Here is a 20460-nt window from a genome sequence, read left to right as displayed (position 1 = left end):
TCCCAGCCTCTCGTCTCCAGGTAATTGATCACAGATCCAAAACAGAGAAACACTGACCACTGCTACATCATATGCCCTAAAGGCACATACCAAACACCACATTCATATTTATACTCACTAAAGGCACATATCAGACACTACAGTACTTCAAAAGTTCTTTTAAACACAACCTGAAGTCTACACTCAAGCATCTCTGTGTGGTACTGCGTCTGTGTGCAGGAAAACTACAATTCCCAGGACAAGATCTTATGACAGAAGCTCTATGCAAATGTTGCCTTCAAATTCTCAGAGTAAATTCCACTTTCTGACTTTTCACAATCATAAATGCAACAGTTTTGTACATGAAATAAACAGAAAAAAAGTTCAACATTGTCAAAATCTTTCTTGGAAGCTGTTTGATTTCACAAATGAAGTGAAATAAAGATGAGACTGTTAGGACTGTAATGTCTAATGCTTGTGGAGGAAAATAGGAAAGCCTTTTATTTCACTGCCATGATTTATGCTGAGCTTTTTTATGACTGAAATGAAGTATTATTCAGTCAGTTAGCCGGTTGTTTGGCCCACCACTTTGGTCCAGACTGAAAAGATTCAACAACTATTAGATGGATTGCCATGAAATTCAGTACAGAGATTTATGGTCCACAGAGGATGAACCCTAATGACTTTGTTGATCCTCTGACATTTCCTTTAGTGCCACCAGCAGGTCAAAGATTTAATTTAATCACTGAAATATCTCAACATCACAGCACCAAATCAAGTGCAGATGCTCATACCCCCCCTTCTGCATCCAGAACCATCACCTGGATATTTTCATATATTTAACTGTGTATTGCTGTAAAAGAAGAGCAGGTGGAAGGTGTACATCAGTCATGTAACTAAAGTCTTTCCTCAGAAGCCACAAACCTGTTCTGTAATTTATTTTGATTGTTTTTATACAATAAAAACAATTTCCACCGTCCATTTCCCATTGGCAGTTTTTAGGTGGACGTTGTGATTTCCAATAGCCCCTGAAGGCAGCGGAACAGACCTCATGATTTTGAGGAACTTTGAACCTCACACACACAGTGTTGTTAGAAACGGGGCTGATTTGGGAAAGTGGATGAACCGAAAAGACGCAGACTTCTCGTCAAACATCAGATGACAGAGAGCACAGGAATAATCTCCCGCAGTGCTTCAGGAAGCGCCGTCTGACTGCAGCGTTTTACGACCAGCTTGTATCACCATCACCTGATCCGACATGTCCCTCCGATACCACAGCAAAGTTGTGATTGTCACTGGAGGATCTAAAGGGATTGGCAGAGGGATTGTCAGAGTGTTTGGTATGGTAATTATTGTTACTGTATTTTATATGGACTTTGTTTGACTTGTTGAACATTTTGCAACTTTTTTCTTTGTAGTGGAGAATGGAGCCAAAGTGGTGTTTTGTGCAAGAGGAGGTTCGTACGATTCTCTGTATTAATTGAGGAAATGTACCACCACGTTGCTCTTTATCATCCATAAATAGTCAACGTGTATTTGATTGATATGTGTTGTGATATAACTGCCGCACAGGAATATAGTGCACATGTATTTCACCGTGACCCTGCACCCACAGGTGCAGTAGGGGAGGCTCTGGAGAAGGAGCTCAACAAAGCAGGGCCAGGCTCATGCAAATTTGTCACGTGTGACATCTCCAAAGAGGAGGACATCAAGGTAAAAGTACAGCTTACGTGCTGTTTGTCTGGTTGTGGAGATTTACAGTGACTAGTCATGATCACAAGACCAGTGCAGCTCACATGGTGTCCTGGACTTCATCCAGAGATCCAGATGTCCAGTGAAAACATAGATTTATTTAGAAGGTGCCTTATCTTGCAGAGCTTGTAAAGGGCTCTAAATCAAACTCCAGGTGGTTCTGTGTTTGCTTGCCTTTCTGTTTGCTCCCCTGCTCCTTTGTTGCAAACTGGTTTCTCTGGCCTGTTTCTATTCAAATGCACCACGTGTGAGTGTCCCTCCACAGAGGCTGATCGCCGCCACGGTGGAGCATTATGGACACATTGACTGCCTGGTGAACAACGCAGGGTGGCGTGAGTCTTCCAGCAGGAGTGATGATTAAGGCCCTGAGGAGGATCCCTCTGGTGGTTCATATTTATTTTGTCTCTTTTCTGCAGACCCACCTCATAAACCCACAGATGATACCACAGCAGAGGAGTTCAGGGAGCTGCTGAATCTGAACCTCATCAGCTACTTCTCAGCCTCTAAAGTAATGTTTCCAACGTGTGTGTGCATGTGAAAATTCTTAAAATGATAACTTGATCATTATAACTTTGCCCCATTAAATGCTGGCTGCTGTGGAAGCAAAGAAAGACCATAAGGAACTGACTGCAATGAGCAACTGTGAAATATTAATTAATATACACTGAACAAAAATAGAAACGCATCACTTTTGTTTTTGCTCCCATTTTTCATGAGCTGAACTCAAAGATCTAAAACATTTTCTATATACAAAAAACAACCATTTCTCTCAAATATTGTTCACAAATCTGTCTAAATCTGTGTTAGTGAGCACTTCTCCTCTGCCGAGATAATCGATCCCACCTCACAGGGTTGGCATATCAAGATGCTGATTAGACAGCATGAATATTGCACAGGTGTGCCTTAGGCTGGCCACAATAAAAGGCCACTCTGAAATGTGCAGTTTTATCACACAGCACAATGCCACAGATGTCGCAAGTTTTGAGGGAGCGTGCAATTGGCATGCTGACTGCAGGAATGTCCACCAGAGCTGTTGCCCGTGAATTGAATGTTCATTTCTCTACCATAAACCGTCTCCAAAGGCGTTTCAGACAATTTGGCAGTACATCCAAATGGCCTCACAACCGCAGACTACGTGCAACCACACCAGCCCAGGACCTCCACATCCAGCATGTTCACCTCCAAGATGGTCTGAGACCAGCCACCCGGACAGCTGCTGCAACAATCGGTTTGCATAACCAAAGAATTTCTGCACAAACTGTCAGAAGCTCATCTGTATGCTCGTCATCCTCATCGGGGTCTCAACCTGACTGCAGTTTGTCGTCGTAACCGACTTGAGTGGGCAAATGCTCACATTCGATGGCGTCTGGCACGTTGGAGAGGTGCTCTCATGGATGAATCCCGGTTTTCACTGTTCAGGGCAGGTGGCAGACAGTGTGTGTGGCGTCGTGTGGGTGAGCAGTGCGGTTTGCCGACTTGGCACAGCCATTGAAGAGGAGTGGACCAACATCCCACAATCAACAACCTGATCAACTCTATGTGAAGGAGATGTGTTGCACTGCGTGAGGCAAATGGTGGTCACACCAGATACTGATACTACGGTTTTCTGACCCCCCCAGACCCCCCCAATAAAGCAAAACTGCACATTTCAGAGTGGCCTTTTATTGTGGCCAGCCTGTGGCCAATATTCATGCTGTCTAATCAGCATTTTGATATGCCAACCCTGTGAGGTGGGATGGATTATCTCGGCATAGGAGAAGTGCTCACTAACACAGATTTAGACAGATTTGTGAACAACATTTGAGAGAAATGGTTGTTTTTTGTATATAGGAAATGTTTTAGATCTTTGAGTTATATATTATTTGTATATATTAATGATAATAGCTGGGCCTTCATCAGACAGGGACAGAGATGACAGATCAGTTTACAGTTGGTCGTAACCCCTAAGCCACAGGACCCCCCCATTCTGAATATCTGATGTTGAAATGTACATTGAAAAGCACAGGATTTATTGTGAACTGAATTATTTTACTTTGACAAACGTGTCTCAATTTCTCCCATTTCAATTTTCAAATTTCAAATTGTACGATTTATAAACCTGAGAGTTCTTAATATTAATATAATATATATATAATACATATTCAGATTTAGACAAAGGTGTCCAATATTTTAAAAACTATTTTGACATTGCTCAAATTTAATTGGTCCTTTGCAGATCTAAAAATTCAAGTCAAGTCAAAATGAACGCTGGTCACATCAGAGAAATTCGTGAAATTCAGAAGCCAAAATGTAAACATTCAGGTACCAAAGATAATCAGTCAAACCTGAATGGAGATGATAAAACCACTGTCCTATCAGCACAGGTGGAAGAAGTACTCAGATCTTTTACTTAAGTACAATATTGTTGCAGCTGGTAATTCAAGTGGAGCTCATTTCAATGTATTATTATTATTATTATATATTTTGTGTATTACTTTACACACTGCTGGGTAGCCTGTGAATTTCCCCCCGGGGAATCCTCACTGAATTAATGTAACTGATTTATTGACTATATTTTAAATTGTTAATTTGAATCTGTAAAGTAACTAAAGCTGTCAAGATGAAGACATCAGATGATCCCAGACAGAGAACACCAGTTAAAGTTTCTATTCATATTTGGAAACAAACAAAAACAACAACAAAAAAACAAAGAGAAGAATTCAAACCTCATCAATTCAGAGATTTTCAGTGATTACATTTTTCAGTATTCAGTGGTTTATCAGTTGCTTCTAGAACAGCCTTTCTTTGCTTCCACTGACCTCCCTCTCACACCCATAGACACTTACAGTATGCACAGTGAGTATATAGGATCTTTGAAGGGGTTAGAGGTCTCCCTCTCTCTTCAGTGTGCCTTGCCGTACCTACGACAGCGCCAGGGAAACATCATCAATATTTCCAGTCTGGTGGGCACCATCGGCCAGAAAGATGCTGCACCATATGTCGCAACCAAGGTGAGTTGATCCTCCAGGCAATAAATGTCCTGTCCTCATGTGTTTCCTTCAAGCAAAACTTCTGTAATGTGATCTTTTCTTCACAAGGGGGCGATCATTTCCATGACAAAGGCGATGGCTGTGGATGAGAGTCGGTACAATGTTCGAGTCAACTGGTGAGCCAAACCTGTTCCTGTGGTCTGTCTGGTTTCTTCAGCTTCCTCCTTGCACAGAAGATAAGAATCACTTTTGTAGTACAGTACGAATGCAATACATAATCAATTTAATTACTTTTTTTTTAACTTATTAACGATGGTTAAAAAATTATTCTGATTTTTACATAAGCAGCAGCACAACCATGTAAAAATACTCCCATACTAAGTGAAAGTCCTGCATTGAAACTCCTATAAATAAAAGTACAGAAGTATTATCAGCATAATGTGCTTAAAGAATCACAGTAAAACAGTGAACTGTCCGTCCTGGCTGATACATTATTCTATTAAATTGTTGATACTGCAGCATTAATTTTAGAGCAGCATGTGACTGTTGTAGCTCTTCCAGGTGACGACAGTTGAAGCTACTTTATATACATCTGTGAAGATTCTCAGTCATCCAGGTCATAGTTATTCCTTAGGAGCTGAGGAAAAGTCAACTGGACTTGTTGAAGGTACTTGAAAACGTTTCGCCTCCCATCCAAGAGGAATACTTTATATACAATTAGCTAGATTAGTGGTTCCCAACCTTGGGGTCGGGCCCCTCCAAGGGGTCACCAGCCAAATCTGAGGGGTCAAGAGATGAAGAAAAAACTAAGTTATGATGCTTGTCTGTTCCTATTATTTGATCTTTTTTCTCATCTTCTCTTTTTGTGAAATATTGGGTCTCACACAGTGAATGTCACCATGTGAGAAGTTTAGAGGTGAAACATCTCTTTGAAACAAGACAAGGGGTCCCAGCTCCACACTAGCTTTAAAAGGACAACTGCTGTGAACAACTGATTTCATCTTTAACAATGTGTTGCATTTTAGATGCTGATTAGGTATGTTTTTAATGTAGAATTTTAATCTAAAAAGTAGCTATTTCGATGAGATAAATGCAGCAGTGTTAAAGGTACAATACACTCCTCTGAATGTGGAGTATAGCAAAAAAGCACTGAGGTAAAGTACAAATACATCAAAGTTGTACTTTCCACCCCTGTTCAATGATTTCAAAAATAGCACGTGGCAATGAAATTGTGTTTAAAAGTTTCTACATTTGAGTAACAAGCTGTAAACAAAAACATCTATTTAAAATGATATGAAACAGAAAAAGTCATTGTTGCATAAAGAGACTGTAAGCAACAGGGAAGTAGTGTCATTTAACTAACTATAAGTGCAATAGCATCCTTTCCTGTCTGATAATACTGTTGGCCATATATTACAGCATCTCTCCAGGTAATGTGCTGACGCCTCTGTGGGAAGAATTAGCAGGACAGACACCAGATGCTGCAGCGGCCATGAAAATGGGAGAAAACTCTCAGGCAAGTTCTCACAGTGGATCCAAGAGTTCCCACACTAGAAAGATGAGGAACATGCTCGCAGTGGAGGGGATGAACTGTTGTATGCTGTATACATGATGTCATGTGACAATGAGCCTTCAGCATTAGTGAGATTTTCTTTTTTGTGATGAAAAAAATGAAAGAAACGTCTTGTATGTGTGTTTCACTAGGAGGTGGCCCACCGTCCCTGCTACATTGTTGTGTTAATGATCCAAACTGCCACACACTGCTGTCTTTCTGTTGGGTTGTAAATGTTAACTCCTTAAATCTTGGAGACAACAGAAAGAGTTTCGGCAGCAGAGTGTTTGTTTTTGCCATGCAAATTACCGCTTTCTTTTTATCCCAGTCACAAGAGACAATTGACGTTAACAGGCTGATGCAACAAAGAGGAGAGATGAGACTGTGAGTCTCTGCTTGCTCTTCTTTATTCACAGTGGAAACAGAGGGATATGAAATGTCTGGCTGGACGGTGTGATTAATGTCATGATATTTTCTCTGGGCTTGGTTATTAAATTGTTGCTACATTTTCTAGTCATTTATTACAGTGTTATTAGAGGAGAAGGAGGAGATTTCTTACACATTTTTATAAAAAAGGGGGGATAAAAGGGGGGGTGAAGGCAGATGGCATAAGTAAGTTTGTAGTTATTCTCATTGAAACTGTTTTTTTTTCTTTTTTTTTTGCAAATAGTTTTGCAAAAAAAGAAAAGAACATAAGAATGCTTAAGAACCAAGCTGTCTTTTACAGTGCAACTGAGGGAACAGCTGCAGGAAGTCTATAACACTCACGGTGTTACAATTTACACGATGGCACTACAAAACAGGTGGAATCTGAACGAGAAAGACAAATGACACGTTTTCTTCTCAAACAGCTTCTGGGTCGTATGGGGACAGAGGCTGAGTGTGGTCTGGCTGCCTTGTATCTCGCTGCTGATGCTACTTTCTGCACCGGGATAGACCTGCTGTTGAGCGGCGGAGCCGAACTCAACTATGGCTTCAAGAGTCAGATCCCATCCTGACTGCCTGGTCTCCACAGCAGCTGGTTTCACAGATTCATTTGTTTGACACAGATTATATAGAATGTTCAAGTGTGCTGGTTATAGATGAATTCTCCTTGCTTTTAAATATATAACGTCTTAATAAAATGTAATTTAGTTAGGCCAGTTGCCTGGTTTTGGTAAGTAAGCTCAAAATTTTGGAATTCAGGCCAACTGTGTAACTAGACCTGCACCACTCCCCACGGGATCGACCAATCAGCACCGGCCTCTTCTGACCTCTAATAACCTCCCTATTTGAGGCAGCTTTTGTCCGCCAATCAGATGTTACGCTTTTGTCACGCCTCCAATGACTTCCTGAATAAGACATTACTGGTTAATGGTCCATGACTGGCCACAATAACTAGAAGACTTTTATTAAATTTCATTTGTGGCTCTTTTTTCTCCCTAAAATTCTTGTGTCTTCTTACATAACAGTGCGGGGAGTGTTAAATTATTAACCCGCAAAAAAGGAAAAAAAAAAATACAACGTAGTCACAAACCATTTAAACGGGTTTAATAAGCTGTTGGGTCGGTTGTTTTGTTAAGGCATTTTATGTCCGGGAGGTTTCTGGCTTCACCTTAGCCGGGCTGCGTCTCGTATTTCAAAGCGGAACTCAAGTTGACTTTGAGCTGAGTGTTTGTTTCCACACGAACAAATAATCTCTATCATCATCGTTACGTAGCGGAGATGGCAGCCCTCCGAACGGTGAGTTCATTGACTAATGTCTGCGTGCGTTTACTATCTATTTAACCTTTGACTGTCTGGGTAAATGATTCATCTAAATAAGCGTGTAATCACCCGATGATATCCGGAAAAGATATAAAGTCCTTCGGCTGGTTTACACGGACTGAGTCTATCCCGCCAGCACCGAGGGTGGCAAAACAACACTGCATGGGGAGATCATCCTACCAAACTCCATGCACAAATCTGGAAACTACATTTGTCTTGACAATTAGAATTAGTTAAATTCTTGTAAAACACCACGTAATGTCTATTAGAAATCTTCAAGACGGGATAACAAATTCGGCGCACATCCAATCATCAACTTAGACCTTGTTTTGTGAAATTTATATATATATATTCAAAGTTACTAACGTTACATATTTTACCACCTTCCACATTTTTGGTAGATGATGGTAGGCGAGCCAGAGAGATGAACGGTAGATTCCTTACAAGCCAAACTTAAAAACATATCTTACTGATACTACAATAGCCACGACTCTTTTTCTATGTAGTTTGTAAGCGACGCTGTAAGCTAGTTTTCATTGAAGTGTCCGATTTTTAAATAAAGTTTGGCGTGACGCTAGTGGGCAGCACCCACCTCCTCAGGTGGCTTAATTAAGATGCACACCAACCAAGTAACGTTAATGTTAAGTGTATATTTCTGCTATTACCTCTTTGTACTTGTACTTCGCATTTAGCATTTGCGATTACTTAAGTTTTGTTGCCGTTGGATTATAGTATGATATTAACGCTAGGCACAAATGCTAACTAGCTTCTGCTAACTTCATTTTGCTCCCTGACTGTGGGTCGGAATGAATGAAAAACGATCAAATTGCATTGGATGCATCATATTTACCCGTGCGTGTCTCAAACGTGCATCTAAGGTGACTTCTATATCTGCACATACTCATTGTTGCAATAAAGTCAAAACTTGCATCAGCCATTCAACAAAGTGCACAAATGGGCTCGTGCACCAGACTCGCTGTGCAGCATTTTATAGCAATTACTAAAGCTCCAATTATGCTGTTAAGTGCCAGACATGTTGCTACTTTTATGCCGATGAACACCTGATGCAGTCTAGTCAAAGTTGGTACCATGTTGGGAATGTAAACTCAAGAACTGTAAAAGACCCTCTTTGCAGATTAAAAGATTAATTACTGGATTACCTGAAGCACAGCCTGTTTCACAAGCAGCCACATACACACTAAATAAGAATGGAGATAATACTGCACAATGTCTTCTCCTATATTAGGAGGAAACATGCAGATTATTATTATCATTATTATGGCACAAACCCGCTTTATTTCCTTTAGCTGTTGTTGCCAGTATTATTAGCTTATTAGGTGTTCATTAGGATTCTGGCTATTAAAACAGATGATGTTTTCTATTCTGCCTTTTCCTGGCTCACAACTGTTTTGCAGTCTTTTGTCACCTATATGGGGTCCTTGCAAAATAGTTCCTCACCTCATCATTTTGCAGATTATCCTCATTATGTGCCTCTTTCCAGTAACAGTACTCAGCACCTGCTGTGTCCTGCAGACATGTGGTACTATCTACATACTGTGAATTGCAGGCAAAATGATTGGTGCTGAGTCACACACACCCACAAAGACACAATGTCAGACATGGTGTGCCTGTGTGTTCCCAAGGTTGGATTGATTATTGTCACCTGGAAAGAAAAGCTTATACAATATTGCGAGAAACCTTTAAACTCATGGCTACTAGTAAGACACAGAGAGTGTGTGAGTTTGTGAAGAGCTTTATCATGTTTTGTTTGCAGGCACTCCATGGACGACTTGTTCAGGCCCTCCGCTTTTCCTTTGGCTCACTGAGGTTCGCCAGCTCCTTTAAGGTAATGAGGAAAACGTTAATGTTCTTTCTCACCAGGTGAGGTCATCTCCAGCTTGATTTGCTGTCTGGTGTGACTGTGCATACCTGGGTGTTTATAGATCATTGTGGTAAAGGAAGTGACTTCAGCTTGTACAGGTTACCCTGAATTTAAATGTTCTTTCCCCTCTGTCTGTCCCTCGCTGTCTGCCTATTGTAAATATTTAATTCAGTCTAATTGAACTTGATTAACGATGTCTAATTGACCCCATAAGTCAGCACCTCAACTGGCTCTGTATAATGCTCAACTAATTGTCCTTTTAAAGCATGCTCTGTCAATAACGATGATAAAAAAAAAAAAAAACAATCACTGTATTCGTCGCCCGCTCTGCTCTTCTTCCGTCTACGTCTTTTCCTCTGCCTGTCTCGGGCTCGCGCGTCCTCTCCGTCTTAGGCAGCAGATCTCGTCATCGAACGCAACGCAGCATGCAAGCCCAAGCCCGACCCCTCCACCTTGGTGTTTGGCAAACAGTTCTCCGACCACATGTTGACCATCAACTGGTCGGAGAAGGAAGGCTGGGAGGCTCCTCAGATCAAACCTTTCCAGAACCTGTCACTGCACCCTGCCTGCTCTGCCCTGCACTACTCCATAGAGGTGGGTAGAGGCCTCTGCCTACACACAGACCAGAATTATTTCTGATGCTTTCACTGAGTGCAGGAATTGCTGTTGTCACCCATATGATATCACCTGGCATATAACCTTTACACCATGTCTCTGTCTGTCTTGGCTTCAGCTGTTTGAAGGCATGAAGGCGTTCCGTGGAGGTGACAACCACATCCGTCTGTTCAGACCCATGCTGAACATGGAGAGGATGCATCGAAGTGCTGACAGAAGCTGCCTTCCTGTGAGTTTGTGCCACACTTTGTCATCCAGAAACTGCATTTGGGTTTAAGTCGATATGTGGTATCTTTAGCTTGACCAGTTTCCAGAGTTGAAAAAGCCTCTGAAAACAGCATGTTGACCAACACGAGACACTAAGGGCCATGTTCAGACAGACAGTCAGCAGAGAGGGGGTGCTAACATGATCGAGACCATGATCACTTTCCAGAGTTTTAAAGTCCTGTCTCATAAACCAGACTTCCTGGTGATTCGTTGTTTCAGTGATACCTGGAGTAACATGTTCCCACGAATGCAGGGATGTCTTTCTGTCTACAATGTTATATAACTGCTTGACAATATGCCCAGTTTTAACCCTCTACCCTACCCACAGCATCCTGGTGTAAGAGTTAATACTTTAACAGGAGCTCAGGACTCAAAGGAAACTGGAACAACCACATGCCAACCTACAAAAACATCTAATGTTTCACAGTCAATGAATGAAGATGCGTTTATGAATGATTGATTTCCAGGCAAAGACCACACACGCATCTAATGGAAAACTACCAAACTCAAGCAAGAGCCTGCTGTCGTGGGTTAAGGAAATGTAACCAGAGTTTGTTTCCTCAACACTTTAATTGAGACGACCTGATGCCCGGTGGTTAAATATTGCTATGGAGAGATTATGTAACTTATAAAAAAGCAGAATTAACACTTTCGTCATCTTACAAGTTAAAAGTCAAATTCATAAGCGAGAACACACCATAGGATTGTGTAGCTATCGTCCTACTTTCTCTGATCTGACCGTTCGCTTATGGTTGAGAATTGTTATGCAGACTTAAGATAGATATTACTCATATCATTATATTACTCCTCTTTGCCTACGCAGCCTGTCACAAATCAACATTTTGGTAAACAGGGTGTGTTTACTTTAAGTCACTAAACGCTAACATTAGCTAGCATTAGACACTTCCAAGAAGCCTAAGTAAAATGTGTACTGAGGTGTGTTTTCTGTTTAGGTGTTTAATTTGTGATAGGAAGCATATTTAGGATTTACAAATAACTACAAATATGTTCTTACTACTCTTACACACAGTCTTATGTGTTCACTTTATTACTCTAACACTTGTATTAATTGTTTTAGATCAAAGTCTTGGGTGTGCATGGATGCTATATATGACATATTTTGAGATTTCGAGGAACATACCTGTTTTTTAGAACATGACGCAGATGTATATAGAATGGAGAACATCACACAGGAAAGAGCCTTCTGTTCAAGTCAGTGTGTTTCCTTTTTTCCTCTGTAGTTCTTTGATAAAGGTGAACTTCTGGAGTGCATCAGGAAGCTGGTGGAGGTCGACCAGGAGTGGGTTCCCTACTCCCAGGACGCCAGCCTCTACATCAGACCCACCTTCCTAGGAATTGAAGTGAGCTTTAGCATCAATTAACAACTGTAGTTTAACATCTGAGTGATTAAATCAGCTGGTGGGTGTTAGATACGGTTGGGACTCAATCCTTCACTGTCTCATCACTGTCGCACTACCCAACTTCCTGCTTTTGGTTACCTGCCTTCTCCTCTTCCTCTCCCCCCTCTAGCCGTCACTTGGCGTGTCTCGGCCAGGAAAGGCTATGATCTTTGTCATCGTCGGCCCAGTGGGACCTTACTTTGCCACAGGGTCCTTTAACCCCGTCTCTCTGCTGGCAGATCCCTCATTCGTCAGGGCTTGGCAAGGAGGCGTCGGAGCCTATAAGATGGGAGGGTGAGTTTGGTGTTTGTCTTCTTGAGTCCAGTGCAGGTACAGTTTGCTTTATTAAGTAAACTGCCACTTAGATCAAAACTCCTCAACTCACTGTACGTTTTTTCTTTGAGGTGTGCCTGTGCAAGTGCTCCAGGTCACATTTACCACTGCGTCTTTCTTTTGGACTTTCACCCGTGGCACATACATATTTGTCCATTCTGATTATTAGCAGAAGCAACGCTCTTAAATTACTGTGCAAGAGTATCTGTCCCACTCTGTTTGTGGATGTAGACGTGGAAGTTAAATGCACGAAAACAAGTCAAAAGAAGATTTTCACACAGTCCTGTCGCCAGAAATCAGCTAGCAAGACAAATCTGTCAGTGTCCGTATTCACATTAGGGGACTGGAAACAATTAGAAAAATTAAATACAGCTGTTAATAATGTATCATCAGAGCACAGTTATACTGTGACAGAAATAAAAGGTGAATAGCGTGATGTTCAAAGCCAGTCAGGTATTAGATGAGAATAATACTGTAGCCTGTACAGTGATCTTACACTGACCCCACCACACACTTCTACTAGGTCATTACTGACGATTAAAGGGATTTTCTTTATGGAGGAATCTATACATTGTTTTTTTTTTATTTAATTTAATTTTTTTAGGGAAAATCCTGCAATCCTGCCGTTAAAGCACTGCACTGAATCCGTCTGCTTTACACACTGTCACGGCTGGGTAAAATTCCCGAAGAGCTTTATGCCACAGTTGTGTTTTTATTCATCAGTGGATCTGGACAAAGCACAACTATTTGGATTTTCCACTTTGCTCATGAAGCCTGGAAAGGCATCCGCAGAGCTGGCTGGTGCCGGGTCGCATTGGTGCCAAAAAAGAGACAGTGGAACAAGAGACCTTTTGTCTTGTCACAGCAGGAAAAGTATTAATGTCGTCAGTTACAGCCGTGTATGACGAGTCAAAATGTCTTCCAGAAGAAAGGCCTCTGTTAGTGCAGATGCAGAGGATTATGGGTGTTGTAGTGCTTGTGAGGGGAATGCAGACTATTTTTAGGCACAGAGGTCAAAATGTTTCAGATCACTGATATGACCAGTTAAACAAAGCTGTGTTTGTCTTGGTATGACAAGTCAAAAAGTCTGCTGTGGCATGTGTCTGTTGAGCTGCATGTCACCCTGCCATTCCTATCAAAAAGAATCAAGAATGACAAAAGTCCCTTTTTAAGAGAGATGTTGTCAGAGCGCCTCTAATCTGCATTCATTCCACACAGTGTGTTATCACAGGCCTGTTTCCACACGTGTCTGCTTCTCTAAAGTAACACCTGCTCAGCCACAGTGCCATTACATAACACCGCGATTACTGAACACCCTCTCAGCTCACTAAGCCAACACAATCTGCTCCCCTCCCATCAAACCGCAAGGATACACTTAAAGTATGAAACCTAATTTAGCGCCAGTAGTCATGGGACTGGTAGTCCAAGTTATTTCAGAGTCGTCGCTCTGTATATAACTGCATTTATGTCATGTTTAATGTCTGACTGTGTTTGAGAGGCTCACATAAAACTGTACCAGTTAAAAATCCATATTTAGTTTCAGGATTTGTCTTTCATTCCCACTCTCATACATTCTTTTGGTATTGCAGGACATTTAGTGTTTGGTTCAGTCTCGCCATGTTTCCAGCTGCAGCAGGTAGCACATGACAAACCGTTATGATAGATACCTTAGGTTTGTTTGTGTTTTTTAATGTTGATCCATGAAAAGTAGAACATTTTACAGTAGAAAGAATAACTTGTCGGTGCTCTCTGGTGGACAGTAATACAAGATCCAGATTTATCTGCACTAAGCCAATATCTGCTGATATGTCAACCTCCAATATTAAAATGTGAGACTGTCAACTTGCCCGAGCGGCGGAGGCAACCAGTGAAGAAAACCCAGGGACTCAGAGAAGATGCACCTCATTATAGTTTGAGCATCACAGTGTCAGACAATGCACCAGCATGTTGCTCCAGCTCAATAAAAAGAACTCCTCTGGCACTTCCCTCCACTGACTTAAATACCCCTGTGCCTCCAAACAAAGAAACAAGCACAATATATAAATCAATTGCTAGTTTCTAAAAACTAGTGTGTGTGTTTGTTTAATTTCAAGTTAGTGGTTTAACTGCTCTAGTAACGGCAGTCCGTCGTTCCAGAGACATTAAATTTGACATTAATGTGTGAGCCACACACTGTCAGGGCTTCGTGTCTGTCAGCTTGTTCCTTAGAATCAGTTAGTGCTGCTTTAAGATTGTGACACATGGGAAAACCTGACAAATCTCCACACCCAAGTATCACTCATCACCTGAGTATTGTCAGCGTGTTGCATTGTCCATTGTTTGTTCAAATCCATGCAGTCACAAGGATATAATATTTCCTGAAACCAGGAAATGCTGAATCTTTCTCAAGATGTTCTCTAATTTGTTGGCAAGGGTTTAACATTTGGCTCCATTCTTATTTTCAAGTGCTGTCTTCTGTTGTTCACCTTGGTGGCATTTATCACCAGGATCCTTCCTTCTCAGCACAAACACTCATCTGTGGGTGTTGGTTCGGTGTCATAGGGCAGAAAAAAAACTTCTGTCATTCATCTGCTTGAAAAACTAAAACATCTCTGCTTGTTTCTCAGTTGCCCAGCTTTACATGTACATATCTAAGTTCTCCTGAAAAATCCCTGTGGAAAAATGATCACTTTGAACCAACTGAGATTCAGTACCCACGTACAGTACACAGGGATACTAGAGAGTAGCTCTTCCAACTGCTCTGTTGACACTTTTGCCTGTCTGTGGTTTATTGGAACTCTCTCTGGCCCCTCTGTCCAGTAACTACGGACCCACGATAGCAGTGCAGAACGAGGCAGTGAAGCGGGGCTGTCAGCAGGTCCTGTGGCTGTATGGAGAGCAGGAGGAGATCACTGAGGTCGGCACCATGAACCTATTCATCTACTGGACCAACGAGAAAGGAGGTCTGACTCTTTTCTCTTTCTGAAATGCTATAATAGAGTTTGTTCCTGGGGTTTTCTAGGGTTGCTTTCATTTTTTTAGATTTACTACCGTACTTTAAAACTTGTGTGTGTGCACATGTGTGTCTGCAGAGAGAGAGTTGATGACCCCCCCTCTGGATGGCATCATTCTCCCCGGAGTCACCAGACAGTCTTTGTTGGACCTGGCCAGAGACTGGGTAAGACAACCCAGCATACTGTATCAGTTATGATGTGTGTGAGTTAGTATTCCAGGACTCCCATTTGCACCTAACAAAATCAATTATGGCCGTAGTCGTCCGTGGATAACACTCTGCATAATGTAACATAACCGAGAATTTATGTTCTGTAGCTCTAAATTGCATTGATATGTGACATTTTGTTTGTCCTCACTTCCTGGTCGCGCAGCATTATCAGCACTGCGGTGAAGTTGGATGTTGGACAGACTGTACCCAGCTTCCTGTTCTTACTCAGTTCTAACCCAGTGTTGGCAGCAGGAGGACGCTTAGCTCACCTCCCAGAACCTGGCACTGATCAGCTGGAGGCTGGTTTAGGCACCATCAGTAAAAAAAAAAAAAAAAAATTTAAAATGATTATAAATAATTATTCAATACCAGCATGCTGACTTGATAATATTTGGGTAAATTATCATTAAAAATTATACTAAATTTGATTTATATTACACAATTATTAATTGCCTGTGTCTAATTTATTTTACGTTCATAATTTAATTCCATGTAATGTGAGGCAGTGACACTATAATCCACTATAAAGAGATGTGTCCAAATAGTCCAGTGTAGTAATAAGTTTTGGTGTTGATCATCACATTACATGAATCAGTTATTAAAATGTCGCAGAGAAGTGTGGAAGTTTTGCCCATGAAAATGTGTGGGGACCCTGATATTCAACTGGAGGTGGGATTTTTACATTTAATTTCAGTGAAACAGCACCCGCACTCCCAAAAATGCAACCAGAGAACTACTGTCGGATGGTCTGATTTAATAAAAATGGGCATGCTGTTGAGTCGTTCCGATATAGAAGCCATTAGCTTCACATTCAATCATTGCTTTCTGTCTCTGTGTAAGGGGGAGTTTAAGGTGACGGAGCGCACATTAGGCATGAAGGAGCTGCTGGAGGCTCTGGATGCTGGCAGGGTCCTGGAGGTGTTTGGAGCCGGGACCGCCTGTGTGGTCTGTCCTGTGGGCAGCCTCCTCTACAGAGGAAAGGTACGGTTCAGCTTTTGTATGTACTGAGTATTTGTATGTATGATTTGCTCATTCTACTCTTGGACTTATTGAGTACGTTTACTTGTAACTAGGTTACTCAGAGAAACCAGGTCTGTTTACTGGAGAAAGCAGTCTGTAATCTGTTTATTTAAATGCATGTAAATGTAGCAGCAGCTACATTTACTCACAAAAAAATGAACAGAGCAAGGATAGATGGAAGCATTGAATAAAGATAAGAACAGCTTGAAGACTTTGAAGGCCACCTATTACACTATTGAAATGAAGGTAACTGTCACATTCCGTGTGAACTGTTGCCCTGAAATCTTCTACTGGAATGATTTCAGTCAGTAAAGGACTAACACGTCTCTTTATCTCTCAGACGCACCAGATCCCGACGATGCAGAATGGCCCAGACCTGGCAAAGAGGTTCTACAAAGAGCTTACTGATATTCAGGTAAGTGCAGTTCAGTGGCTTCTGTCCTCATTCCAGCATGTAAAACTTCCACAAGCTGCTGCAGGCAAACTTGCATGTTGGTGGCTTCAAGTAGCAGCAAAAAGGAACTGTTAGAAAGATGTTTGGACACGTCTGCCATCAGGAAACCGGTTTTCAGCTTGGCCTGTGATTTACACCTTTTATTCTAAAAGGAAACCAAAAGCACAACAGGACGAAGATCTGATGTTGATGAATCCAACTTTCTTACTGCTGTTTAGGATTCATGTTACAATCTAGTTTAACATTCAGAGACCACATGGCGGCTGCACGACAATCATTTTCGTTGCAAATTAATGGCGATCGATTATTTGTGTCTGTCAAAAAAATATGAAGAAAATGTCCACTTTCTTCAAAATGCTCCATTTGTTCAACCAAAAGTTGAAAACAAAGATATTTTGTTTTACAATTTATCTAAAACAGACAAAAGGAAAATTCCTGCATTGGAGAAACAGCATTAAGATATTTTCTTTCCTTAATGACTTGAACAATTTTACGACTCTCAAAATAATTATTTTACCATTGATTTATCAACAAATTCAGCTCCAGACCAAAAGCAGTATCAGGTTGTCATTTGTTGCTCTTAACTTTATACGACAGGAGAATTCTTATTCTTATAAGACTTCTCAAAGTGCAGCTTTAACTTTTATATTCATAGAAGCCACAGATAGAACATTTTTCACTTCCTAATTTGTCTTCTTTTCCTTTTCACTCTTCTTCCCTTGCTTCACACAGTATGGACGCAAACCAAGCGAATGGGCACCACTGGTTGTATAAGACAGCCACATTGCACATGCCAGTTGTATCAACAGTTAGTCCCATAATTCCAGTTTGGACAACCAGCGCCCTCCCCCTATGCCCCCCCCCCCCCCTCTCAACACACTAATGCACTCCTGCTTACTTACCAACCGAGGAGACGGACGCCTCTCTCTGTGTCAGCCTTCTCAGGCTGCTTTTACTTGTTCCTTTCTGTGTGGACTCTCATAGGAATACGGTTTGTGGATGGAATGTAACAGCTCGCTTTGGAAAGCATCATTAACAACGATATGCAATATTTTGATGTGAACGACCCTTAATCTTGAGGTTTGTAACATAAAGCCAGAAAAATGGCTGCCATGTGGGGAAAAAGGCAGCGCAGCATGTTGATAAAAACGTAAAGATGAAATGTGCCTGGTGGCGATATGTAAGACTAGACTGTCGTGTGTGTATTCAAATCTCTAATTGGGCCAGTTTGCTTAAAGGCTCCACTCTGTTCACTCAGATTGCACGTATGTCCTTGTGAGGACACATGCTCAGAGTTAATAGCACAAACAAACATTGCATTCTGGCACTAACAAAAAAAGGAACAAAGTGACATACTTCAGACCTAGTAGGTGAGGTATTTGCAATAATTAAGCAGCTACATATTGGGTGTATAGGACTTAACATTAGACAGTTAGCCTCTTGGCAGCACACAATGTAAGTATTGTTTCTTATAGGAATAGGAAAAACTTAATATTAACAATAGCCTGTACTACTCACAACAACCTGTGGTGTTTTCTCCCAAACATTAAATGTTAGTGTTAGTACTGCCTGTAAACGCATCACAGGACACTGTACGTTTTGTTACTGACGTGTACATAATGATCCGAGAGAGTACTGCCGTGGTTTTCATGGGGCCATGTCATTTTGACACCAGAGTTTGCACTGACCCTGTTCAACGTCATGTACGTTATCAGAGTGTGACTTTTAGAGGAAACACGAGCGGCTTTTATGTTTTGTTGGTTTCGTTTGTTAAGAATATGAATGCACAAAAACTAAAGATTGAGATTAAAAGGGCGAAGTGAACTTCAGTGCGCACAAATGGTAGGACAGAAGGCCTGCACGCTGTACAAGAAAAGGATGCTGGCAGTAACTCCTGCACTAGTCTGTGTGTAATCATTATGTAAACATTGTATAGTAACAAATAGAATTTTAGAGGGTTTTAAATTATTTTTTTCCTTCTCATGATGTGACATTAGGCCTACTGTCTTCCAAAGTACTTGACTGTGCCACCAGTGTTTTCCTTTGAATGTATTCTTATTTTTACACACATACTGTACACCTGTTCCTCTCGCTGTCTAAGTGCCTGACCTCAGTCTGTTCGCTTGTTTCTCTGTGGATCCTCAGCTGCTGTTTTGTTTTTCCAGTTTGTGCACTAGGGGGTGTAGTTTGATTCTTTAGGTAATGTCAGTTTAGTTTTAAGTTTAGTTTTTCTTTCTTTTTTTAAATGTGCTGTTACGTTTTACTCTGCTGTTATGTTTTTACAATAAACCTGATTGTACTTCACTTGTTTTGCCTCTGAGGTACTTTAATTTACAAAGTGGTCATTTTCAGTTTATGTAACTGTTGAAATGAACACCAGACTTTTCACCTCAAACTAGAATCTGTCAAGACTTTCGTCATTTTTACACTTTGTTTTTTGTATGGTTAAAACTAACAACTTCATCTGGCGGCTGTGGCTCAGAGTGGGAAGGTCGGTGGTTCGATCCCCGGCTATGAGTCAGCATGCCGAAGTGTCCTTGGGCAAGACACTGAACCCCCACTTGCTCCTGAAGCAGCTTCAGTGTGTGAATGTGCGTGAAAGAATAGTCTCCAACTTAGATTCCTCCTGTATGAACGATGTGTGAATGGGTGAATGAGGATGTGATGTAAAGAAGCTCTGGGTAGTTGAAATGACTGGAAAGGTGCTTTACAAATATAGACCATTTATCTGTTGAGCATCTTTCATGCAAAAATGCAGCCCAAAGTGCTTAAAGGTCCCGTATTGTGCAAAATGCAGTTTTTAATGTCCTTTCAACACAACTATTTGTCCCTGGTTTGAACAGGGATTCTCAGACTCTAAGGTAAGATCGTCCTCTCTCTGCTTCCTCTGCTCCATCTTTCAGTAAACGTGTGGAAAAATGCCGGTCAGATTTGGCTCCCTTTATGATGTCATAAGGGGATCTGTTGATCGTGTGACATCCTCCAGCCCCTCAGCAGGCCGCCGGTCCCCGCCCACTGAAAACCTCCTGAATCCATCTCGATTGTTTTTTGCTCACAACCACCAGCTCCTGGTTACATAAGGATGCTGAAAGTGAGACCAAAGCACGCAGATTGTTCTGGTCCTCTAAAACAACTGCAGCAGCCATGTCTGCTACGAGAAGAATAATGTGCTTTTTGAACATTAAACCATGTAAACCTGTCAGAGCGTGAAAATGACCAGAATGTGGGATCTTTAATAGAATAAGATCAGATGAACATAATATGTAAGAAGTGGCACCAGTAGCAGTAG

At 41.4% G+C, this 20460-nt stretch overlaps 2 protein-coding genes across 3 annotated transcripts; both read left to right on the top strand.

Moving 5' to 3' along the window:
- Positions 1-1191: 1191 nt before the first annotated feature.
- hsd17b14 (hydroxysteroid (17-beta) dehydrogenase 14) lies at positions 1192-7668 on the top strand. Its single transcript, XM_070847366.1, has 9 exons — positions 1192-1319; positions 1398-1436; positions 1595-1692; positions 1997-2063; positions 2148-2239; positions 4617-4721; positions 4809-4876; positions 6120-6216; positions 7104-7668. Exons 1-9 carry the CDS (start codon positions 1238-1240, stop codon positions 7248-7250), a joined length of 795 nt encoding a protein of 264 aa, XP_070703467.1. The 5' UTR covers positions 1192-1237; the 3' UTR covers positions 7251-7668.
- Positions 7669-7781: 113 nt separating this feature from the next.
- bcat2 (branched chain amino-acid transaminase 2, mitochondrial) lies at positions 7782-19475 on the top strand. Of its 2 annotated transcripts, XM_070847364.1 has the most exons (11): positions 7782-7974; positions 9773-9844; positions 10274-10474; positions 10614-10724; positions 12004-12123; positions 12293-12456; positions 15295-15437; positions 15567-15652; positions 16538-16678; positions 17058-17132; positions 17904-19475. In XM_070847364.1, the coding sequence occupies exons 1-11, from the start codon at positions 7957-7959 to the stop codon at positions 17943-17945; spliced, it is 1173 nt and encodes a 390-aa protein (XP_070703465.1). In that variant the 5' UTR covers positions 7782-7956; the 3' UTR covers positions 17946-19475. The 2 variants fall into 2 exon arrangements, with proteins under 2 accessions (XP_070703465.1, XP_070703466.1); XM_070847365.1 differs by lacking the exon at positions 7782-7974 and having other exon boundaries at positions 9767-9844; positions 10053-10474.
- The last annotated feature ends 985 nt before the right edge of the window (positions 19476-20460 follow it).

The sequence above is a fragment of the Pempheris klunzingeri genome, chromosome 17 (assembly GCF_042242105.1).
Source record: "Pempheris klunzingeri isolate RE-2024b chromosome 17, fPemKlu1.hap1, whole genome shotgun sequence".
Classification (NCBI taxonomy): Eukaryota; Metazoa; Chordata; class Actinopteri; order Acropomatiformes; family Pempheridae; genus Pempheris; species Pempheris klunzingeri.
This window is presented reverse-complemented; position numbering and strand designations above follow the sequence as displayed.